The sequence below is a fragment of the Aethina tumida genome, chromosome 4 (genome assembly GCF_024364675.1).
Source record: "Aethina tumida isolate Nest 87 chromosome 4, icAetTumi1.1, whole genome shotgun sequence".
Classification (NCBI taxonomy): Eukaryota; Metazoa; Arthropoda; class Insecta; order Coleoptera; family Nitidulidae; genus Aethina; species Aethina tumida.
In genome coordinates this window covers 5,011,965-5,039,753 of record NC_065438.1, presented here as the reverse complement: position 1 = coordinate 5,039,753, position 27,789 = coordinate 5,011,965, and the positions used below count along the sequence as shown (strand labels likewise).

Below are 27,789 nucleotides of genomic sequence, written 5' to 3'. Positions count from 1 at the left end.
ATATAAAGAAGATAAATTTTCAAGGAAATATAAGTCTGATATTCTATTTTTGTATGAGTACATGTAAAAAATTATTTTAAATTATAGTTGTGTCAATAAAAATTAATAATTATACTCAGATCTTAGCAACAACCAATATTATATGTTAGTATATTAATTGATGTTGAATTAATTGAATGGTTTGTTTAGGTTGTTGTTTATAGATGTTTTCTACTAATTCCACCCTTATTTAGCAATATTTTTTGGACTTTTCATAAATTTTTAATAATAATAAACTTGACTTGTTCAGAAAATCTTCAAATCTTCTTCAAATGTTCTTCTACTCTTCAGAGGAATGGAGTTAACAAAGATTCAAACTTTGAGTCACAATTTAATATAATTTACAGTTAAAGTAATTAAACCTTTAAATAAATAATTATTAAATTGACAGTAGTAAATAGCAACTATTGACATTTTTGTGTATATTTTGATATTAAAAATATAGAGAAGATAAATTATCAACAAAATATAAGACATGTTCTTCGAACCTTCCAAAGAATGGCCTCTATATAGTGTAATTTATAATTAAAATAAATATAATTGATAAACTTTGATAAATTTTCAATAATAGTGGGTAATAATAAATTTTTAAAATATAGTTAATATAAAAGAATTTTTAAATTTTAAAGTTAATTAATCCCTTAAATAAATAATTATCAAATTGACAGACAAAACCAGCAAGTGCTAAAAGTTTTCGTGTGATTGTGAAATAGTAGAAAGTAATATAGATGTGACCTTACAAGGTCCTTTGATCAAAACTGCTTTCCAGTGCACATTTGGCTCTTAAGTTGTATAAAAGAATAAAGATCAAGTATATCATATATGGGAAGAATCACTGTAAATGGAAAACCGGGTAAACTTGGACATGGCCAGTATTAACCAAGTGCGTATAAACAACGTACAAACTAAACATATTGTTGGAATTCCTATTTTTCAACCATCGACTCACCACTCACTGTTATTTTCTATTTTCACCGGGTCCAACGGCTACGAGGGTACGACCGAATTTCACGGAAACTCAATAAAGTCGAACGTTCCCAATTCGGAAAGGAGTCCCGATTGCATAACCTGGAGCGACTTCAATCGGCGTTTTTGAAACGAGGGCGCCGCCATTTACCCGTGACAAAACAGGTGTGTTGTCTTCGAAACGGGCCTGGTTCATTAATTAGTCTATTTCGGGCACGTATCGTGCCATTTTGAATTATTCGCCTGATTTTTTTGGGGGGCACGTTTCCAGAAACGCGGACTTCAAAGCGGGAAACGTCGGGAAGTTCCCGGTGCACCAGGATGTTTGGTTTCTGGGTCGCCGCATTAATCTCCAGGAACTGCTGGACGGCGCGGGCAAAACAACGATATTAATTTTCCCGAATCCGAAACGACTTAAAGTTATCAACAGTGACTAACTACTCACCGTAATTTATCCGCGACTAATAGATTCTACTATACAAATCGCCGACAGCAATTTAAACCGCTGGTATGAGTAACACTGAAAATTTATTTGTCTTGTTTTTAAAATAAAAAGCTATTAATATTGTGTGATCTTGAAGTTTAAACGATTTAACCAGTTGTTGCATTTAACCTTTTTGTCTTTTGGTGTTAAAAATATAAAGCAGATTAATTGTCAACGAATTGTAAATCTGATAATCTGTTATTGTTTTGGGTACACGTAAAAAAATCGTTTTATTTTAAAGATCTGGTAGTAAAAATTGAAATTATACCCAGATCTTAACAACAACCTATTTCATACTGAATTTAAATTGTTTAAGAATATTTTAATATCGTCGAAAGAATTGGGTTAATAAAAATTCAAACTTTAATTAATTATTTGGCATTTTACTTTAAAGTTATGGCTGTAAAAATTAAAAATATATTCAGATTTTGACAGTAACCAATTTTAACCATAATTTTTACAATAGTGACTTCTAATTGTTAAAGAATATTTGATTTTTCTTCAAAGGAATTGTATTAATTAATTATTTAGCATTTTATTTCGAAGTTTTGGCTGTAAAAATGAAAATTATACTCAGATCTTAACAGTAACCAATTTTATACATAATTTTGAAAATAATGACTTTAATTGTTAAAGAATATTTGATTTTTCTTCAAAGGAATTGTGTTAATAAAGATTCAAACTTTAATTAATTATTTAGCATTTTATTTCAAAGTTTTGGTTGTAAAAATTAAAATTATACTCAGATCTTAACAATAACCAATTTTATACATAATTTTGAAAATATTGACTTCTAATTGTTAAAGAATATTTGATTTTTCTTCAAAGGAATTGTGTTAATAAAGATTCAAACTTTAATTAATTGTTTAGCCTTTTATTTCAAAAGTTTTGGCTGTAAAAATTAAAATTATATTCAGATCATAACAGTAACCAATTTTATATATAATTTTGAAAATAATGACTTCTAATTGTTAAAGAATATTTGATTTTTCTTCAAAGGAATTGTGCCAACAAAGATTCAAACTTTAATTAATTATTTAGCATTTTATGTCAAAGTTTTGGCTGTAATAATTAAAATTATACTCAGATCTTAACAGTAACCAATTTTGTATATAATTTTGAAAATAATGACTTCTAATTGTTAAAGAATATTTGATTTTTCTTCAAAGGAATTGTGCCAACAAAGATTCAAACTTTAATTAATTATTTAGCATTTTATGTCAAAGTTTTGGCTGTGATAATTAAAATTATACTCAGATCTTGACAGTAACCAATTTTATACATAATTTTGACAATAATGGGTTCTAATTGTTAAAGAATATTTGATTTTTCTTCAAAGGAATTGTGGTAATAAAGAATTAAACTTTAATTAATTATTTAGCATTTTACTTCAAAGTTTTGGATGTATAAATTAAAATTATACTCAGACCTTCACAGTAACCAATTTTATACATAATTTTGAAAATAATGACTTCTAATTGTTAAAGAATATTTGCTTTTTCTTCAAAGGATTTGTGTTAATAAAGATTCGAATTTTAATTAATTATTTAGCATTTTATTTCAAAGTTTTGGCTGTAATAATTAAAATTATACTCAGATCTTAATAGTAACCAATTTTATACATAATTTTGAAAATAATGACTTCTAAACGTTAAAGAATATTTGATATTTCTTCAAAAGAATTGTGATAATAAAGATTCAAACTTTAATTAATTGTTTAGCCTTTTATTTCAAAAGTTTTGGCTGTAAAAATTAAAATTATACTCAGATTTTAACATTAATTAATTTTATACATAAATTTGAAAATAATGAGTTCTAATTCTGAAAGAGTATTTGATTTTTCTTCAAATGAATTGTGTTAATAAAGATTCAAACTTTAATTAATTATTTAGCATTTTATGTCAAAGTTTTGGCTGTAATAATTAAAATTATACTCAGATCTTAACAGTAACCAATTTAGTACATAATTTTGAAAATATTGACTTCTAATTGTTAAAGAATATTTGATTTTTCTTCAAAGGAATTGTGTTAATAAAGATTCGAACTTAAATTAATTATTTAACATTTTATTTCAAAGTTTTGGCTGTAAAAATTAAATTTTTCCTCAGATATTAAGAGTAACCAATTTTATACATAATTTTGACAATAATGACTTTTAATTGTTAAAGAATATTTGAATATTCTTCAAAGAAATTGTATTAATAAAGACTCAAACTCAAAAATTATACGTAGTTTTAATTGTTTAATACACTTCAAAGAAATTGTGTTGATAAAGATTCAAACTTTAAGTAATTAATCAGAATTTATTTTAAAGTTCTGGCAGTTAAATATCCATGTATTTGTTTAGCACTTTATTTTAAACTTGTGGTAGTTAAATTTTAAAATTATTCTCAGGTCTTGACAACAAACAAATTTATATGTTATTATATTACATCAAGTTATTGATAAAGTAGATAAAACATATTAGTTATATGGTGTTTTCAGAACTAGATATAAAAATGTTATGTAATACGATACACAAAATTAAAATAAAGTTCTTCCAATATTCCCAGTTTTAATTTTGTAGCTTACTAAGAAATAACGATTAAAGGATTCATGATTTGATTTATTGTTTCAAAATTAATAATTTATTATTTTATTGCAAGTTATACGTGTGTCAATAAACGAAGCAGTTAGCGTTTTACAGGAAAATAAACAATATATTCATATGCTAATCCATAAATCATTAACGCCACATAAACTTTGCCAGGAGTACTTAATTTTAAAATTGATAACTCAAATTTTATCCATCACACTAAGTAACGAGTTAATTTTTTTTTTTTTTTAAAGTGTGAGAGCAGGAAAAAGCACGGTTAAAGTGCCCGTCAGACGTATCTGTCATTCTATTTTTTCGCCCGTTCAAGAGGATTTTTTTGCCGAGATAAAGGATATAATAAAATAGAAACGGTGTGGAGATCAACTTGGCAAGTAATCCAGACAACCAGAAATAGCCAGCGCATTACAGTCGCAATACCAAACAGTCTGCTTCGGTTCGCTCCGTCCTGGTCTCTTCTACCACACTTTTGCCGTTCGGATGATTTAACCGAATATTCTTACTTTTAGCAATTTTTTTTCCAACAATTTTGGTCATTTTTTGGGCTCACTTATTGGTTTTTCCTTTCGGATCTTATTTGATGTTATTAATATTGTAAATAAATTTTATTTATTATGTAACTTTTGATCTCTAATAAAATTTAGTGATAAATATCTATAATAAAATGTAAACAGATTATAAAATAATTTATCAAGAATTTCGTTGTATATTTATTTAGATAATCAGATAAATATTGATTGGTCCAGTATTAGCCCCGTTCATGGATAATAAAAAAATTGATTATTGTTTAAAAGATTGAGTCTATAAAGAAAATTACAAATTTAATATTCAATATATTCAATAAATTGTAATCCCTGCAAATTATTATGCTAATTTAATGAACATTTTAAATTAAAAATAAACAGATTATAAAACGATTTATCAAACATTTTTTATATTTATATAATTATCAGATATCAAAAAATCATTGAAATTAAGCTGAACTGAATTTTATAGTAAAGCAAATAAAATATTATTTATTTAAGTAATGTAAAAAATCTTCTAAATATTACCTATGGATTTATTCTTTATTTAATTATAACATCAAATCTATTTAATAACTAAATCTCAAACATTTCAATTTATATTACAAATTATGTCACTGTATCTTTGAATTTTTATACATAATTGTATTATTTATTCAATTAAAATTAGACGCATATTAATTTTAATATAAAAATTAGCAAAATAAAGTAAATTAAATTTATTTTTAGATTTTATTATTTACAACTCATGAATCTTATATTTATGTTTTAAATTATTAATAAAACTATATGACAAAAAACTGCAATTGATGCAATTTACATAAATGGCAAAAAAATAAAGTTGCATAATTGAGACACTCCATGAATTTTTATACATTATTGTATTATTTATTCTGTTAAAATTATATAACATTATAATTTGTGTCTTATATTTATGACGATTATTTAAATTTTTCTTTAATCTATTTATATATTAAACGTAGACAAGATTATGGAATAATTTAGTCGAGGAATTCGTTATATTTAGATCATTATCAGATAAATATCTGTGCAATTCAGAAAATTTCTTGGAAAGTAAATCAAATGTGTTTGTATCTAAATTATTTATTTATATTATGGAATATTTTCTACTAATATTGTAAATTATTAATAAAATTAATTTGCCAATAAAGTGACAGGAAGAAATCCACTTCATTTTTGAACACATTACTAGAAAAAATATTAAAGCAATATTATTGAGACAGTCTGATTGAATATTTTACATATTTTTGTTATTTATTTTACTTATTAAAACGTTCATATTTATATAAATATTTTATAAATAGCTTTATGATTCAGTAAAATAAAATTTTTTACAAAGCAAATAAAATACGTTAGTATGGAATTTATTCATTACTATTAATAAATATTCTCTAATTATACTATAAATTATTAATTCAATAAACTGGACGAAAGTTTATTTTAGTAAGAATTGCAGGTTTCCATTTTTATGATAACAGCAAATCTACAGGACAAATAATTACAAATAATACATTCCAATGAATGTTTGAAATGTATTTTAAAGTCAAAAATTCATATCTGAATCCAACATTACAAGAAAAATCAAAGTAGTGTCTTTAAGGGGAACTAACTGATTTTTTCTACATAATTTTATCGTTTATTCTAATAAAATATTTATTAAAACTTATATTTATGAGTATTATTTAAATATTTCTTTATTTTTTTTATAAATTATTTCAATATTATGGAAAAATTTATTAAGTAATTTGATTTATATTTAAATTGTCAGATAAATATCATTATATTTAAGTAATATATATATTTTTGTAGAAAAAATATACACTATTACAGAAATTATTTCTTTAATTTAAATAATGTGTTTAATCGTATTCTAAATTTGTATAAAATTTATTATTTAAAAGTTAAACAAAACAATTTTCTGGTATGTATGATGTGTTCTTTCTTTTCTTCCCCACACAATGATGACATTAAATTTACAGGATCAAAAACTGCATTCAATGTATTTTAAGCTCCAAAATTCATTTCTGAATCCCACATCACAAAAAAATCAAAGTATTATCATTAAGGGGAACTTGCTGAATTTTTCTACATAATTTTATCATTTAATCTAATAAAATTTTTAATAATAACATATATTTATGAGTATTATTTAAATATTTCTTTAAATCTGTTTATAAATTAAATGTATTTCAATATTATGGAACAATTTATTAAATAATTTGTTTTATATTTAAATTGTCAGATAAATATCATTATACTTAAGTAATAAATAAATTTTTGTATAAAAAATAAACACTATTACAGAAATTATTTCTTTAATTTAAATAATGTGTTTAATTGTATTTTAAATGTGTATAAATTTTATTATTTAAAAGTTTATCAACACAATTTTCTGGTATGTATGAGGTGTTCTTTCTTTTCTTCCCCACACAATGATGACATTAAATTTACATGACCAAAAACTGCATTCAATGTATTTTAAGCTCAAAAATTCATTTCTGAATCCCACATCACAAGAAAAATCAAAGTATTGTCATTAAGGGGAACTTGCTGAATTTTTCTACATAACTTTATCATTTAATCTAATAAAATTTTTAATAATAACTTATATTTATGAGTATTATTTAAATATTTCTTTAAATCTGTTTATAAATTAAATGTATTTCAATATTATGGAACAATTTATTAAGTAATTTGTTTTATATTTAAATTGTCAGATAAATATCATTATACTTAAGTAATAAATAAATTTTTGTATAAAAAATAAACACTATTACAGAAATTATTTCTTTAATTTAAATAATGTGTTTAATTGTATTTTAAATGTGTATAAATTTTATTATTTAAAAGTTTATCAACACAATTTTCTGGTATGTATGAGGTGTTCTTTCTTTTCTTCCCCACACAATGATGACATTAAATTTACAGGACCAAAAACTGCATTCAATGTATTTTAAGCTCAAAAATTCATTTCTGAATCCCACATCACAAGAAAAATCAAAGTAGTGTTATTAAGGGGAACTTACTGAATTTTTCTACATAATTTTATTATTTATTCTAATAAAATTTTTATTAAAACTTGTATTTATGAGTATTATTTAAATATGTCTTTAAATCTGTTTATAAATTAAATGTATTTCAATATTGTGGAACAATTTATTAAGTAATTTGTTTGGTATTTAAATTATCAGATATCAAGAAATTCATTTCTGTATCCTACTTGGGGACAGTCTGACAGAATATTTCTACATAATTTTATTATTTATATTTTAATAAATAAACTCGTTATATTTAGATAATTATTATATAAATATCTCTGTGATTCAGTATAATATAAAACAAAGTAATATAATATAAAACAAAGTAAATCAAAGTTTTTGTGGCTATTATTCATTACTATTAATAAATATTTTCTAACTAAATATATTATAAAATAACTAAATTGGATGAATTGGATGAAAACTCACTCTGGTATCAATAGAGTGTTCCACTCTACCCATCATCATGATAACAGCAAATCCACAGGACAAATAACCGCAATCGATGCATCCTAAACATAGCGATTCGTTTCTGAACCCAACATCATGAAAAAAAAAATAACAAAATCAAAGCTGCGTCATTGAGACAGTCGAGTGTCGGCCTTGCGCCTCACCCATCACAAACGCGATCATCGGTGTGTGTCCATATTATGTGTAAATCCGATAATCGGGATCATTATCCTAGATCGTCACCGTGTTTTACTCCTCTGTTTGTCTGTATATTCATTCCACGTCGATTTTAAAATCATTTACGATTATTTGACTGGAACAGTATTGGCTGCCCTTAAAGCATAACGTGGGGGAAATGTAACCCAAGATTAAATAATGAATGAAATTTAAAATGGGCCTTCGAGGAACCGTGCCTTGTGTACATTTTTACTCTAATTATAAATCCCATTCATAACATAACATAAAAAAAGTGCGTATAAATATTATCATTCAATATAAATTTAATTCGTGGAAAATTGCACAAATCGCGTTTTGTTTGTTTTCACAGCTTGTTACCACCGTTTTCTTGGTTGCTACCTTTCGGGGGCCCCCCGAAACGATTTTCGGCTCCGGCACACGAAATATTAGTCGAGTTAGTCTCGTCCTCAATGGTGGCACCGTGGCGTAAACAAGACGGATCGCATCGGTGGGAAACAGTTAAGTGTTATATCGACGTCAATCGTCAAGTGGCGATGGTGTTTTTGTTTGGGGGGTTGTTAATGTGCAACGGCATAACGGCCGTATGCGGCACATGGCATCGGGCCTTGCTCCGCTCGTCACTCGACGCGCCATCCAGCTTGCCATGTATGACTAAGCAAACTGCCAAGACGCACCGCGATGTGCCACTGTCGGGGAACACGCTCACTTGACTGGAAAATTATTTAGGACCGGTGTTACGGGGGCACATCCGAAATTTATCTCGATTAATGCTATTTTCTACGAAATATTTTGAACGAAAACTATATTTCTTCTTAGGGCTTTTGGAGATCTTTCTAAATTTGTATGAAATATGTCTAAATTTGTAAAAATTAACAATTTATATTGTAAAATAAAGAAATAAAAGGTAAATTTTCATTCAAATAAAAAGCTAAACATTATTTTATTTTAGTTAACCAATTTTACAAGATATTAGTTAGAGAAATCTTAAGATTGATTGATTTTAATTGTTGAAAAAATGAGAATTTTAGCATTTTATTATTATATAATTGAGGAATAAATATTCCAGATTAGAAATTTGTTTACTTCATACTTAAAATAACCTATCTTAACCTAACCTAACTCATCTTCTAAGCTAATCTAATTTAATTATTTTGAATTCTGAATATTAATTTAAAAATGAGTAAAAATATAAAACAGTGGGTTCACATTGTTAAAATTAGTAAAGAATATCTTTAAAGATTCTCTGAAAAAAGAGAATTTTAACAAATCTGTTTTTTAATTAAATTATAATCTAATAAGAAATATTCATAAATTTTATTATCTTAATTGTTTATTTAAATTTAAATTTAATTTAAATATCTGAATATTAAAAACATTTTTTCTATTTAATTAAATATACAATGGAGTAATAAATATAAGAAAAAGAAAAAAGTGGTCTCAAATTGTTAAAATAAAAAAAAAATCTTTAAATATTCTATGAAAATGGAGAATTTTGAATTATTAACTTTTATTTAATTTAATTAAACATAAAAAGAAGTAATAAATATAAAAAAAATTAAAAAAAATGATCTCAAACTGATAATATTAGTAAATCTTTAAAAATAATAATTTTATAAATTATTTACTTAAACTTAACCTTAAGTTAGTTCCATTTCAAACCTTATATATCACTACTTAATTTAATTTCAATTAATTTTAATAATGTTCGTATATCTTGAGAACTAGAAATATTTTATTGATTTAATAAAACCAATTTTTTATTATAATATAATGGAATAAAAAATATTCAAAATTAGAATTTTTTTTTGCTTCATTTTTACATCAACCTTTCCTAATCCAACCTAATCCTTTCTAAATTAATGGAAGATATTGTAATCTAATTTAATTATTTATTATTCTAATATTAAATTCTAAATATTAAAAACTTCAATTCAATTTAATTAAGCATAATTAAGCATAAAAAGGAGTAATAAATATTAGAAAATAAAAAAGATGGTCTCAAATTATTAAAATTAGTAAAAAATTCTTTAAATATTCTCTGAAAAAGAAGAATTTTAACAAATTATTTTTTTATTAAATTATAATCTAACAAGAAATATTCAAAAATTTTATTTTCCTAACTTTTTACTTAGTCTTTGAATTTTTACTTAACCTATAGTTTAATTTTAATTTTATATATAACTACCTAATTTAATTTTAATTAATTTTAATAATGTTTCTGCATTTTGAATATTAGACATATTTTTTTGATTTACTTATACTTATTTTTTATTATAATTAAACAAGAAATATTGAAAATTAGAAATTTCTTTTTGATCATTTTTAATCTACCTTATCCTAACTCAACCTAATCCTTTCTAAGCTAATTTAAGACTTTATAATCTAATTTAATTATGTATTATTTTGAATTCAGAATATCAAAAACAATTTGTTCAGTATAATTTTACATAAAAAGGAGTAATAAATATATAAAAAATGAAAAGAATGATTTCAAATTGTTAAAATGAGTAAAAAAAATCCTTAAATATTCTCTGAAAAAGGAAAATTTTAACAAGTCTATTTTTTTATTTCATTATAATCTAATAAGAAATATTCAAATATTTTATTATATTAATTTTTTTACTTAAACTCTTTCTTGATTTAATAAAATTAATTTTTTATTATAATTGAACAAGAAATATTCAAAATTAGAAATTTCTAATCCTTTCTAAATTAATGGAAGACTTTAGTGTATAATTTAATTATGTAATATTTTGAATTGTGAATATTAAAAACATGTTTTTCAATTTAGTTAAACATAAAAAGGAGTAATAAATATAAGAAAATGAAAAAAGTGGTCTCAAATTATAGTAGTATATTAAAATTAGTAAAAATATCTTTATTTATTTGAGTAAGATATATTTAATGTTTGATTTTTTGACTTCATATTTAAACTAAACTTGCCTAAACCAACCTGGTCCTTTCTAAGCTAATTTAACATCCTCTAATCTAATTTGACTATGCATTATTTTGAATTCAGGATATTAAAAGCAATTTTTTCAATGTATTTAAACATAAAAAGGAAAGGAAAATATACAGAATAATCTCAAAACGTCACAAATTAATAAAAAAATCTTTAAATATTATGTGAAATAGGAGAATTTTAACAAATCTAATTTTTAATAAATTATAATTTAATAGAAATATTCAAAACTTTTAATTTCTTAATATTTTACTTAAACTCAATAAAAACTTGTCTATGAAAAAGGAGAATTTTAAAAAATCTATACTATTATTAATTATTAATATTATTATAATTTAATAAGAGATATTCAAACATTTTAATTGCTTAATATTTTACTTAATTTAATTAAAAACAATAAGTGATATTAAACATTCTAGTTTTTAAAATATGATCAATAATTTTAAGAAAATTAAAATGTACTTAAACATGTTCTGAAAAAGAATTAAAAATATATTGTATTAAGATGTAATAAAAAAAAAATAATGGAATTTTTCTAACCTAACCTAACGTAACTTTATCTAATCTCTGATTTTACTATTGATAGTATTAAATATTATATTATACTTATTTAAGCATCTTATCGTAATGAAAAATAAACTGTAATGGTACAAAATGTTATAATTAATTAAATTAAGATTTATTTATTGTAGTTACATCTATTTATTCAAAAAGTTAATGAGTCTTGTTAACAAAGATTAACCTTAAGAAACAGTGAGTAATTATCTGAAACTAAATGAAATAAAATTTAATTCCCAATTAAAATTTGTAAACATATTCATCTTAAAATAGAACATAGATTTAATTTCGAAACAACTGTATTTGCAATAACAGTAGATCATAGTATTTTATTAGCGTTTGAACACCACGTTTTTCCGGGTAATTTTGGCAATTCAACGAACATATTACAAACTTAATACATGAAAAAATCGGTTCATCACTAATAATATTCGGAAGCGTGGGTGGGTACAAGACGCCATGCTTCGTCAAAAGGTTTAAAACGAATATATACGTTTAGGTAAACGCTGAAGACATATTTAATATGGTAATATAATCAAAAACATATTAATAATTTATTATGCAACTCAGACTACACCGTAATATTATTGGAGGCAACAGATTAATAAAACTGATACCGGTGCTGTGGCAACAGGTGTAAAATTAAATCGTTAAAAGGGCCAAAACCCCGCCAAAAATGAAACCGACCATCTGAAGACCCCCCCATAAATTAACCAGCCAGAATCGTATTTATTAATTTATTAATAAATTACACGTAAACTAACGCGAATCTAATTGATAAAACACACATGGCAAAGTCATTCAAGACGCACACCGAAAAACTCGCCTTCAATATTTGCCCGGTTGCATCTTATCGCACCCATTCATTCAATTTGCTGCCATAAAAATATTTTGATGTCGCCCCTTATCTTATCGCCGAATGCCGGCCTCTCATCAGCGAATTCTTCATATTGTTCCGAGATGGTTTTATTTTATTTTATTTTTTTATTATTTTTGTAATCTGATTGCACCCAGAGCCGGGGACGGGTCCACGACACGTTTTTCGTTCTAATTCGTGAAAATCGAGTTTATTGCTTGTCGAATGCGTGGTTCACGGTTGGTTTTATGCCTGCATGTTGTTATGAGTTTGTTGGGCTATGAATAATGGTCTCGAAATGTCGCGATAATTGTTGTTTCTCCTTCTTGTAAAATCCGGTGGGGTTCGGACGAATTGCCGCTGAGGACGTTTCTCAGGGCACTAAGTAATGGTGTCGGTTTTATGGCCGGATTACCATAAATTCTTTTTAAATTTCACATTTAATTTCACATTGTTACAATAATAATAATTTCATTTTCCTTCATTCTTCCAATTTTTGGAAGTAGGGGAAAATGTTTGGTATAAAAAATTATGTGAAATTAAGTGGAACCACACGTCAATATGACAACACAAGTCCAAAAACTTTCTACGATGAAAATTAAGATAATTTTTCATGTTTCTCATGGTCGTTATTTTCTAATTGAATATTTTAATTAAAAATACAGGTTCTCAATTATGTTCATCCGACCAAATTGACAATTTTAGATAATAAACTTTAATTTTAATAATTTTATATTTCATTATTTTGGGTATAAATTTAAGAGATTTTTGTTAGTTCATTTTTAATTCACTCTTTTGTTTCATAAATTTTGTAAATTATGTTAGAAAAATGAGAATATATTTAAATTTTCAATTAAATTGATGTTTTTGTCCCATAAATTTTGACTTTTACACTGATAATTTTACGATAGAAATGTAAGTAAGTAAATATATTTGGGGTAACTTATCTTATTTATTAATGTTTTTATCGTTTTTTTAAATAAATCTCTAATTTTCTAAGATTATATCAAAATTAAACAAGTTTGATTTGTAAATGTGTTTGAAAAATAAACATTTTTAAATAAAAAATTCAAATTTTAGTTAAAATAAAAATATTTCAAGTATAAATTTAGTATTATATCTCTCATTTACTGTTTTTTCTAGTCATTTTTTTCATTAAATCTTTGGTTTTATCAAAATTAGTTTTTTTAAATGATGTTTGAAAAATAAATATTATATAAAAAAATTCAAATTTTAATTAATTTCTTATTAATCAAATTGATGATAAATATTAATGAAGCTTTAAATATAAGTATAATATCTCTCATTTATTGTTTCTATTGACTTTATCAAAATTAGACAAATTTGTGTTGTAAATCATGTTTGAAAAATAAACTTTTTTAAATAAAAATTTCAAATTTTAGTTAATTAATCAAAATTGATGATAAATGTTAATTAAGTTTCAATTATAAATTTAGTATATTATTATAAATATTAATTAAGTTTCAATTTTTACTTCAATAATTTTAATATAAAAATATTTTAAGTATAAATTTAGAATAATATCTCTCATTTATTGTTTTTTCTACTCATTTTTTCCATTAAATATCTGGTTTTGTAAGATTTTATTAAAATTAGACAAATTTTTTTTATATTTATGTATGAAAAATAAAAAAAAATCAAATTTTAGCTAAAAAAATTTTAATTAATCAAATTTATGATAAATATTAATCAAAATTTAATTTTTTCTTCAATAATTTTAATATAAAAATATTATAATGTATAAATTTAGTGTAATATGTCTCATTTATTGTTTTTTCTAGTCATTTTTTCCATTAAATCTCTGATTTTGTAAGATTTTATCAAAATTAGACAAATTTGTGTTGTAAATTATGTTTGAAAAATAAACATTTTCAAATATAAATTTAAAATTTTATTTAAATAATTTGTAATTAATCAAATTGATGATAAATATTAATTGAGCTTTAATTTTTTCTTCAATAATTTTAAAATAAAGATATTTTAAATATAAATTTATATATATTGTATATTTTAAATATAAATATCTCTCATCTATTGTTTTTCTAATCATTTTTTTTTTCATTAAATCTCAGGTTTTATCTAAGTTTCTATCAAAATTCATGTTTCTTCTTAAATCTCTGGTTTTATAAGATTGTATCAAAATTAGTTTGTTCTGTAAATTATAAAATAAATAAATTATTAATCAATCAAATTGATGATAGCTTTTAACTAAACTATGATTTTTACTTTAATAATTTTAGAATAAACATACTATGGATATAAATTTAGGATAGATAACGTTTATTTATTATTTTTTCTAGTTACTTTTCTAATTAAATCCCTCAGATTTATAAGTGTGTAACAAAATTAGACATGTTTTCTTTGTAAAAATAAACATTTTCAAATAAAAATTTTAAAACTTGGTTAAATTATTTTTTATTCAATCAAACGAATGAAAGATAAGAACCAAATTACAATCAATTTTATAAAAGGCTCATTTGGATATCAAATTGTTTATATAGTATTTGGAAATGTGACAAATTCTTTAATTTAATATAATTCAGTTATTTGGTGAAATTATCTTAAATTAAGAAAAAAACATATATTCAAATATTGACAACTAAGACTTGAAATGTAGATGTGTATTTAATAGTTATCAGCATAAAATTAATATAAACATTTGCAATGGTGGCATTGATAAATCCGCGATAAGCATCAACAAGTACGGGCAAGTTGTCGCCAACCAAACATCGATTCGGACCGTAAAAAGAAAAATCCGAAAACGCAATCGAACCGTCTGGAACGACTGCAGTTCTTGTGTGGTATCGAAACCGAATGAATAAATTTGTTCCGATGATTTATGTACGGTGGATCGGAGACATTGATGAAATACCTAAATGACATACTTTTCAGTAGCACAGATTGTCCATATATGCGTAAAATAATCGGCTTTGGGGCCCCGGCCATAAGGCACGTGACGAAAAAACCAAATCCGTACCGTACGCATAATTTACTCACAATCGGTTTGTAATGGGAAGTGATTTTATTTGGGCACTGACAACCGTGCCAATTAATCCGATTAGATTTTGGTTACCACTGATGTAACTACTGTGGTCTACGTATTTTTTCCAAGGACAACATATTTATACATATACATATACATATATATAATCGGTGTATTTAAATTGGAGCTTAATTATTTATGTAATGGTAAAAAATAGATTCCTAAATTTATCAGGTGCAGACCACAGACTCCATAGGTGTTAAAACAGGGCCGACAAGAATTTGTTTACTCGTCGCAGCTTGATTAAATTATTACGCGGAGCGAGTGAAAAAAAATCACCCAACAGGAAATTTGCCTTAAAACTTATTTGTTTTATAAGTTTAACTCGTACACACGCACACATAACGCGGATCTGTGTTCGTAACCTCGTCGCTGCAGATGAATTATCTTTGGCTCATGAATTGCGCTATTGATACCTTAATAGTCATACGTTTAAGTTATGCGTCGAGATAATAATTTGCCATAGTCCACACAAAACGGTTCGCATGGGTTTTTTTTCGCACTGGGGACAGACAATTAATCGGTTTAATCGTATGTGTGTGTGGGAAAATTAAGTTTAGTCAATCGTTGTTGTTGTTTCCAGGAATTCCTGCAATTTTCAATGCTGATTAGATTAATAACGGGATAGGAGAGATAAGGATTAAGTTGCTGCAGCAAGAAAATATTCATTAATTTGGGATTTAATTTAAAATATTAATTACACTTAGTAATAAAATCAGAAAGTTGTCATATAACTACTTACTATAATATAATATATTATAATTAATAAATTATTGAAACCTTTTTTAAATTAGTTTTTATTTATATTTTGCTTTGGGATTTACCTGTTACTAATACGAGAAATATGATTAATTGTTTTTTAATATAATTTTAGGTGAATAATTTTTATTGTTCAAATTGATTATAGATATTAATTAAACTTTTACTTTGTACTAAATTTAGATATGAATGTTTTTGTGAATTATTTTAATTTATTTACGTATTATTTTCTTACATATAATTTTAATTGTCAGCTGTAACTGTATATAATATTTAAACTTTCTTCTTATTTTTGGTTAAATTAATGGTAAATAGAACTTATTTTGTTATTTTGTTACGAATGAATGTATACATTCATTTAAAGAAAAATAATAATTTAAAAATAAATAATAATATTTTTGAAGTTAAATAGAATTTTTTAAATAATATGATTAATTATGATAATTTATTTTAAAAAAAGTTGAAGTAACAGTATATATAATATTATATTTAATAATTAAACAATCTCTTTATTAATTTTTGAATGTTTAATGTTAATAAATATTCTCCAATTTTCAGGAATTTTTGGACAATTTAAAAAATAATTTGAATATTTTTTATGCTGTAATAAATATTTTATTTTTTTTTCTGTATTAATTAGTTTATTAATAATTATAATTAAATATAATTTCTTAAAAAAAAAGTTGAATATAACAAATTTAAGTAACACTTTCGTAACTAGTTTAAAAACTAATTTGAATATTTTTTACGTAGCAATAAATATTTTGTTTTCATTTTTTTGTAATATAACAGATAAGAAAGATAATGATTAACTTATTCCAAAAACTATTTACTTTCAGATGATTCTGATATAAATGAAATTTAAATTATTATTAACAATTAACCTTTCAAGTTAACATTTTTAGGTCAAAAAGTAATTTGACTATATTTTACGTAGCAATAAATATTTTTTATATTTCTGTAGTATGTTGTTTTATTAATAATAGTTTATTAACAATTATAATTACATATAACTTCTTTATAATTATTTTTTTTTTGTATGTTCATTCCCTCCAATTTCAGGATTTTCTGGAATATCCATGTTTAGGTTAATAATAGACAAGAAAGATAATGATTAACTTGTTTCAAAAAAGAAAATGTTCACTATGTACTTTAAAATGATTTTGATATAGATGAAATTTAAATTATTATTAACAATCCATCTATCAAGTTAATATGTTTAGTTTAAAAAGTAATTTGAATGATTTTACGAAGTAATAAATATTTTACTTTTATTTTTTTAATTTATTAATTAGTTTATTAATAATTATAATTACATAAAACTTGTTTATAATTAATTTTGATTGTAAATTAATATTTAATAACTATCCACCTCTTTATTATCTTTTGTATGTTCATTTCCTCAAATTTTCTGGAATTTCCATGTTTAGGTTAGTGATATTTAGGTCAGATAACTCCAAAAATATTCACTATTTACTTTAAAATGATTCCGATATAGATAAAATTTAAATTATTATTAACAATCCATCCTTCAAGTTAACATTTTTATCTACAATTAGTTTTGAGTATTAGAAAATTGATAATATGAATTGTAATAACTACTGTATTAATATAATTGATTAAAAAATTATTTGGTAAAAGAAATTAAAGTAATATTTTATATATTTCTTTAATATTATTTTATTAATTAGTTTATTATATAATTTTTTAGAATTTTCTTCAATTTTCAGGCATTTTTATGTTGTTTAGGTTGTTAATAGATAACAATTAACAAAACAATATACATTATATACTTTTTTTTAAAATAATGTCCAATAAGTTTATTTATTTTTAAATAACTCTTAAAATTATTATTTGAAATTAATTCTTCATATTAATTAAGAGAAAAGTACCAGATAAAGTGCCATAAAAATAATAAAATTGTTTAGAAATTATTTATATTATATTATTCGATTTAGAAACCCTTTCTCTGCGAATTGAGTTATAAAAATTAAAATTTTTAGTTGTAAAATTTAGCATGAAGTAATAAATTGAGTGTTATTATATTATTGTTTAGTTTATTTTGTAATTTTTTACATATAATTTCCTTATAATTAATTTTCATCGTAAAGTAATATTTTATAATCGTATTTTATTTTGTATTTATTATTTCTTGCATGTTTAAAATCCTCCAATTTTCAGGAATTTCTTTAATTTTCATGATGTTTTGTTTAATGATAAATAGAACGATGATGATTAACTTTTTTCAACAAGAAAATATTGACTGTTTCTTCACAAATAAAGTGATATTGATTAAATTTAAATTATTATTAGCAATAAATATTAATTTCATATTTTAAGAGGAGGAAATTATATGATTTTCTTCTAATATTAATTAATCTTAATTGTGTACCAATATTATTAATTATTTTTTACATGTTTAAAACTAATTTCAATCAATTTTCAGGAATTTGTGGACTTCCCATGTAATGTAAAGGTAAGATAAAGATTCATTTGTCGCAATAAAAAAATATTCACTATTTCTTCTATAAAAAGATAATGTCAGTAAGTTTATTTCACTTAAAATATTTCTGATATAGATAAGATTGCAATTATTTATAGCAATCAGTCCTCTCTTTTAAAGACTTAAAACAATACTAGATTGAAGTTGGCATTAAAAATTTTTAATAATTATTTTTAATAATACATTTTTTTTATGAATTAAATTATTAAAACAGCATTTTTTTAGCTGTAAAATTTAGCATAGAGTCAGTGATTTATGTGTGGTTTAAAATTTGTATAAACTTTTTATATGTAAATTGCAAATTTGGAAAATGCGCTTCCACCATTTTTATAAAAATGCAAAACAGTTCGCACCTTCCCATAGATACTTGTTGGTACTTATGATACCCAAATAAGTTCTAAATTAATACTTATCTAATTGTGACGATTATTTCGATGATGATAACCGAAAACCGGCTCGCACCTAATTTGTTTATTTTCACCAATTAATTAACCAACTATTAATTAACTGACAGTGAATTTAAATGTTATAATTATCATACAATGAGGTTATTAAATGAGATGCGATTGTTTTTTTAACGTGGAATAAATAATGTTGTTCCCTGTGAAATGATAAAGTTTATATTTAGTTGAAATCTTTCGTTCACGGTGCGGTTAATAATTTCAATCGTTTTGAAGTATCCGTCGAGATTTATCTCGGTACAATCTTCGTTAAAATAAACCTGGTATAAAGATTAATTTGTAAAAATTCACGGAATTATTATCATAACTAACGATTTTAGATATGTACTACGGTTGTATAACCTACTTGTTTACGATAGCATAATATTTTCTATAAGGGAGCGTTTCACTCTTAAAATTTAATTGCAATTCGACTGTCAAGTGTTCTCGCTTAAAATAATTGTTTTATGTCACACTAAAATCTATATTTGAGAACGTAAGAAAACGCATGTTTATTTTGCCGTTTTATTTTCCCATCGGAGCTGCTCGTAATTTTCACATAATATTTATATTAAGCTGAAAAAAACGATTTCGGATTTGCACAGATGTTTTAGTTTTTCATTATTTGACTTTGGGACTGTCGTTTTTAATATTAGATACAATAAAATTATATTTTTTACAAGTACACATTGGTTCTATTTTCGGGTTATCCATTTTCTTTAGTATACTTTTAGAAATTTAAATAAAATTTAATAATATTAATTTGTTAGATAACACGTATTATATTAATAAAATCAAATATTTAAACAATTATCCTTGTACAAATGACTTATTTATTAAAAATGTTAAATATTTTTTAACAAAAAATTAGTTTTTATTTAATATAATTAATTAATAAAAAATAAATTGGTTGTTTTAAAAATTAATATTAAATTTAAATAATAATATATTTAATTATTTATACAAAATTATATATAATTATTTTTTTGTATTTGACAGTTAAATGTGAAATATTTTATTAAAATTTTGATATTAATTGTATATTTAATTAACAGTAAAACATTTTTAAATATCAAATATAATGTTAAAAAACTTTTTTGTAAGAAATCATAATGTTTAAGAAATTATATTGTTTATTTATATATTAAAAGATGTATTGATGGTACATGGTAATTAAGAGTAAAAAATTCTTAAATGTCAAATATAATGTTAAATAAACTTTTTTGTAAGAAATTATGTTTATTAACATATATAAAATATATATTGATGGGACATGGTTAAATTTTTATTAAATTTCTATAATTTTACATTAAATATAATATAATAAATAAATAAAATAATAAAATAAAAAAATAAAATTAAATTACTATTTAATAATAAATAAATTATAATATATAAATAACATATTTAAATATTTATAGAAATTATGTTTTTTTTATTATTTTGGTATTTGACAGTTAAATATATCAAATATGAAATATTTTATTAACATTTTGCTTTTATTTGTATATTTAAGTAAAACATTTTTTTGGTATTTACTATTGTCAAATGAAAAATGTTATATTGATGGTATAGATGTTAACATTTCCATAATGTGATTTAAATAAATAAATAAATATAATAAAATAATAAAAATAATAATATGTACTAATAAAGGAAAAATAAAATATAAATAATATATTTGAAAATTTATAGAAATTAATAATTTTTTTTTGCACTTTGTCTTTGACAGTTAACAAATATGAAATATTTTATTAACCTTTTAAAATTAATTGTATACTCAATTAAAAGTAAAATATTTTTGACATTTATTTATTGTCAAATGTCAAATATACATTTTTACAAAAAATTGGATTGTTTATTAAAAAATAAAAAATATATTGTTGCTATGTAGATTTTAAATTTATATAACATTTCCTTAATTTGATTTAAAAATAAACATTAAATATATACAATAATAAAATAATAAAATATAAACAATATATTTAAATATTTATTATTATAATATTTTTTTTATATTTTTATACCATTTGACAGTTAAAAATATCAAATATGAGATTTTTGATATTAATTGTATATTTAATTAAAATTAAAACATTTCTTTTGGCATTTATTTTTGTCAAATGTCAAATAAAATATTAAATAAACTTTTTTTGCAAGGAATTAGATTGTTTATTAATGTATTATAAGATATATTGCTGATATATAGATATTAAATTTAAACAACATTTCTATAATTTATATAATATTAAATATAATTTTAATAACATGTAATAATAAATAAATAATAGATTTAAATATTTGTTTATGGAAATTATATGTTGCTTTATCATTTTTTTAATATTTGACAGTTACAAATATCAAATATGAAATATTTTATTAACATTTTGATATTAATTGTATATTCAATTATAAGTAAAACATTTTTTGGCATTTACTATTGTCAAATATTAAATATAATTATTTTATTTAATTAAATCAATATGATTAAATAAACATTGATTCTAATTATTTATATAATAATATACGATGTTAAATAAACTTTCTTCACAAGAAATTAGATTATTTATTAATATATTAAAAGAAGGCATATGTAAAATTTATATATTTTCATAATGTGTTTTAAAAATAAATATTAATAATAAATATAATTAATTAATAAATGTAATAAAATAAAAATATATAAGTATATTATTAAATGATAATAAATAAATTATAATACATAAATAATAAATTTATATATTTATAAAAATTAATGTTTTTATGTATTTGACAGTTAACAATATTAATTAACATTTTAATATTAATTGTATGCCAAATGTCAAATACAATTATTTTAATTTTATTTAATTGAATTAATATAATTAAACACACGTTGATTATAATTATTTATAATGTTATAATGTATATGTTATTTATAATGTTATGTATAATTTTTATTCACATTTTTATATTTGTCAATTTATTAATATTTTTGACTCAATTATTTAAATAATTAATAATTAAATAATTAATGTAAATAAATTAAACAAAAAATATATTAGTAGCGATAAAAATGTACTTACTGAAATTGGGCCTGGTGAATTTCCTAACGATGTTCAAGATCTTCTGCCTGGCTTTGGACTTGCCCCTGAGCCTCTCGGAGGCGGCGAACAGCGTGTAATTGTGGGCACTGAACGAGCGCAGAAAGAGGATGTAGTCCTGAGATAAAGTGAATCTTTCGTTTCGTTCGCAATTCATCGGCGACTTCTTCCTGTGAAGCGTGAGTATGATGGTGTCGTCTACGGGCAGCGATGAGTTCTTGTAAACTTCGAGCACTTTAAAGTGAATGGGGTGGGACGATCCCGATAGCGATTCGACTTTCGCGTGCACTACGATCGGCGCGAGGTAAAGTTTCCGCGATATGTCCTCCCGCTGGCACCGCAACGGTCTCTTCGTCCCCCTGTTTTTGGGGTTCTGGGGTGATCTTTGGGAGCGGGTGGCTACGGGACTGGTCGGTTGGAGGTGGGTGGTGGGCGGTATTTGGTGTCTGAGGTGCTCGACTTGGGACGGCTGCGTGCCCGGCGGGAAGACCAACGTGCCGGTGTGTCCCGTAGGTGGATGGGTTCGGTCGTGGGTTCGTGCTTGCGCCCTCAGGTTCCGGTGATGGCGGATCCTGTGCCGGTACACGGCGGCCGGATTCTGCAACGTTTGCGGCGTTTGCGTTTGGTGGAAGATCCTGTCGAATATTTCGGATGTTTTCGGGGAGTTTGGGTCAGAGTTCGAGTTTCTTTTGGTGATGTCCGTCATGGCTAAATTATCTATTCGGAAACCTGAACAACTTAAAACTGCTAAAATCACTAGGAATATAAAACATACACATTTTTCGTACGATATTTTATACATGTCTAGCGCGGTTTTGACTCTCGAGTCGGGGGTCCCTCTTCTACGTTGACTTCACGGCCCTGAATTGTCGGAGCGGTATCTTGCATTCAGGTGCCGAATTAAAACCTCCACGTCCGTCTGTCGTAGACTCATCTTCCCAGCCTGGACAGCTGGACGAACGAGCGCCTTTACAAACTGACATCCCTGACACACATCACCAACGCAATACCACCACCAAACACTGCATCTCATACACCAGATCCGCTAAACCGCATTAACCACACGAAATCCGACGCCGCGACAGGATCGTGGGGGTGGAACGGCTGCTGAAACTGATGGGCGACCAAAAAGAAAAAAAAAAAAAACAACAACTAAATGAATATCGGAATCGTTGCCGTCGTGTGCGGCTTCGGTTCGGTGTGGAGCAGCGCGACGAACACACGCACTGACGATGCGACGTACACCGGCCTACTCTCTCTGGCTGGGCCACCGTTTGAGGGCGATGTTCACCGCTGAGACGATCAAGCTGAACTGAGGCCGTCGTTCCCCACCTATCGGTTACGGTTACGGCGAGCGCGACGCCGGCGGCGGCCGCCACCGATTCTCTTGCTCCCGTCGCACGAACCCCCCGAGGACGACGTCGCGACGCGCCGCGTCCCCCCGTGGACGCGGCCTGGCGGTGAGACGGTGTGGCGTGGCGGAGGAACAGGCGGTGACGGTCCGCCGTGCCGCGGTTTCGATGCTTTCGGACGCTTCGACGGGCTCCTTTCTTCGTTCGACTGTCGTGACGCGTCTCGGGTTTCTTTTACACACACATACATTCGTACATTTCTAATAAATGTTTTATCTATTTTTATTTACATTAGCTTATTTAATTTACATTAACTTATGGAATTTATTATAGATATTTTATGTAGTTTACAAATTGTTATTATATTTCATTATATTTTGTAATAGAATTTATAGATTTTATGTTTTTTTATAAATTTATTTTTTTATAGATTTTCTATAGATAGATAGATTTCATACATTTCACATAAATTTTATATAAAATTTATATAGATTTTATGTAGATTTTATATACATTTTAAATACAGTTGTAGATTTTTTATTATTTATGCAGATTCTATATAAAAATTATAGACTTTATATAGCTTTTATATAAATTTTATGTAGATTTTATAGATTTTATAAAGATTTAATCTATATTTTATATAGAATTTATATAAAGTTTATATAAATTTTAAATAGATTTTATATAAAATTTATATAAATTTTATATAGGTTATATAAAGATTTTATGTAAATTCCATATAGACATTATAAATTTTTAGATTTTATATAGATTTTCTATAAACAGATTTTATAGATTTTACATAGATTTCATTTAAATTTTATGTAGATTTCATATAGATTTTATGTAGATTTTACATAGATTTAATGTAGATTTTTTTATAGAATTTATAGAATATAGAAATTATATATATATTTTATATTTTATATAGATTTTGTATAAACTTTATAAAAATTTTAATTACCTTTTATATAAAATTTATATAAATTTTAAATAAATTTTAAATAAGTTTTATAAAGATTTTATATAGATTTTACAAATTTTACATAGATTTTAAATAGATTTTAATTAAATTTTATGTAGATTTTATATAGATATTACAAAGATTTTATATAGATGTTATTTACATTTTAAATACAGTTTATTCAGTTTTTATAAAGATTTCATATAGATTTTATAAATTTTATATAAATTTTATAAAGACGTAGATTTTATATAGAAATTATATAAAGTTTATATAGATTTTAAATACATTTTTTATAAAATTTATATAAATTTTATATAGATATTATAAAGATTTTATTATATAGATGTTATTTACATTTTAAATACAGTTTATTCAGTTTTTATAAAGATTTTATGTAGATTTCATATAGATTTTATAAATTTTATATAAATTTTATAAAGATGTAGATTTTATATAGAAATTATATAAGTTTATATAGATTTTAAATACATTTTTTATAAAATTTATATAAATTTTATATAGATATTATAAAAATTTTAAATAAATTTATAAAACCTAAATAATCTACATGAAAATTTATTTTCAGATTTTATGTAGATTTTATATAGATTTCCTATAGAAAGATAAATTTTATAGATTTTATATACATTTTGCAAAGATTTTATGTAGATTTTTTAGATTTATAAATTTTTTACAGATTTTATGTAGATTTTATATAAATTTTATGTAGATTCTCTATAAATTTAATTTTTATACATTTTATATAAATATAAAGATTTTATGTATATTTTATATGAATTTTATGTAGATTTTAAATAGATTATATATTTATTTTAATAATATTGTATTAATTTTATATATATTTATTATATTTTTATACAAATTTCATATAGATTTTATATATATTTTAAATAGTTTACATAGATTTTATGTAGATTGTCTATAGATTTTATTTTTTTTAGATTAGATTTTTTATACATTTTATATAAATATAAAGATTTTATGTATATTTTGTATAAATTTTATGTAGATTTTAAATAGGTTATACATTTATATCAATAATATTATATTAATTTTTTATTTATTTTTTATATTTTTATACAAATTTTATGTTGATTTTATATATATTTTAAATAGTTTATATAGATTTTTGTAGATTTCATATAGAATTTAAATACGTTTTATATTCATTATATATTAATTTTATATAGGTTTTATATACATTTTATGTACATTTTATGTAGATTTTATTTATGTAGATTTCATATAGATTTTATACATTTTGAAAATTGTATACATTTATAGATTTCATAAATTATGGATTTCTATACATATTATACAATTTGCAGGTCAACTTTGATCAATTATTTTTATATTAAAATTATACGAGTCATACAAGTAGAATAATAAATTGTTTCACTTCAAATTAGATAAGATAGGTAAAAATATATTTATAGTTTTTAATACGTGAAGGATAATAATAATTAGAATAAAAAAAACTTTAAGAATATGCCCTTATTGCTTTGAATTATTTGGGTAACCTACAAACTTTTTTATGTTCAATACAATTTTTTATTGGTGTTTTTATTTTCAGTAACATATTGTAATAGAAATTATGTTTTTAAATCATCTCTATGTATAGAAGTACCAAAGATTTGTACCTAAATATTTTTAGGTCAATCGTACTTGTAAAAAGGTTTTAATCACTTAATTTCAAAAGCCAATAATATAAAAAATGTTTACTAGTAATTAATAAATACTTGTGATAAGGGGTTTGTCAATTTTTGTTGACGTTGTGTGATTATAATTTATAAATAAAGCGCATTCGCCATATTTGCAATTCATATCAAATTTATTTTATCAATAATTTATAAAATAAATTGCGCATAGGAAATATTGCAGTGATCAATTGAAAATAGGCAAGTTTTGTGAATGATAAAAGATAAGTTAATCAGCTGGCGCCTTATAAGTAAGCTAATAAATATTTGTTAAACATCCTCTTATCGCCCACTAACTTTTTATCAGTTAAACATTGACGGAATTAGTGAGTCAAAAAGATCGCCAATATTCCGATTAGGACAAAGTTAATTTGAAATTCTCTCTCCGGTTCTTAAATCATTTGGGTCGTCCCATTTCGTCTCGATTCCCGTAAATTTAATTGCATTTTCTATTTTTATTGCTCACTGACAGACGCAAACCGCATCATTACCGTTTTATGGAGGCGCTGCCGAAAAGAAACTACCAAGTAGGTGTTTCGGGATTTATTAAATTACTTCTGTATATTTTCATAATGTCAAAAAATAAGCGTGATGCGGACCGAGTAGTATTTAATCAAACAAACACTGGCGCCTACAAGTTAATCACTTACTCGGAAAACTGAAAATTGTTTCTTTTTGGTAGGAGGGAACACTGTTGAGTTTAAATTATTTAGGGACTTGGTATGTTTTGTTTGCACCTACATTTTTCCGTTATTAACAATCTTTCAATGTTTCTGGTTTCTGTCTGTTTACTAATAAGTAAGTAAGCGATTGAAATAATACCACGTAGAAATAATTGATAAATATTTGGCGTTAAGATTTTCTGGAAGAGATAATATCTGTAATTTTTGTATCAATGATAGAATTATCAGATTTATTAAACTTAATACTAATATTGGAAAAACAATTATTTTTATTAATATTTAAAGTATAATAATGTAGAAATTTTAAGATAATTACTTAACTTTTTTATGTATATTAATTTTTAAAAATATAATGGTTTTAAAAAAAATTATTAGAATCAAATTTTGAATTTTTAAATATTATCTATATTTTTGAATTATTATTAACGGTTAATTTAATGATAAGATTTCATGCATTTATAAATAATTAAATAATAAAATTTATAATTTAGTTTAAATGTTGTGGAAAAAATATTAAAAAAATATTTA

General features: G+C 23.6%; 1 protein-coding gene across 4 annotated transcripts in view; it reads right to left on the bottom strand.

The window, feature by feature from the left end:
* The window catches only part of LOC109602936 (protein vein), a 91,016-nt gene extending 67,103 nt beyond the window's left edge, over positions 1 to 23,913 (bottom strand). For 3 of the 4 annotated variants that reach the window (XM_049965832.1, XM_049965833.1, XM_020019379.2), the window contains exon 1: positions 22,521 to 23,913. In XM_049965832.1, the coding sequence (XP_049821789.1) occupies positions 22,521 to 23,340 (820 nt within the window). In that variant the 5' untranslated portion in view covers positions 23,341 to 23,913. The remainder of the gene's footprint in view (positions 1 to 22,520) is intronic. The other variant, XM_020019378.2, reaches the window with a different exon arrangement.
* Between the last annotated feature and the right edge of the window lie 3,876 nt (positions 23,914 to 27,789).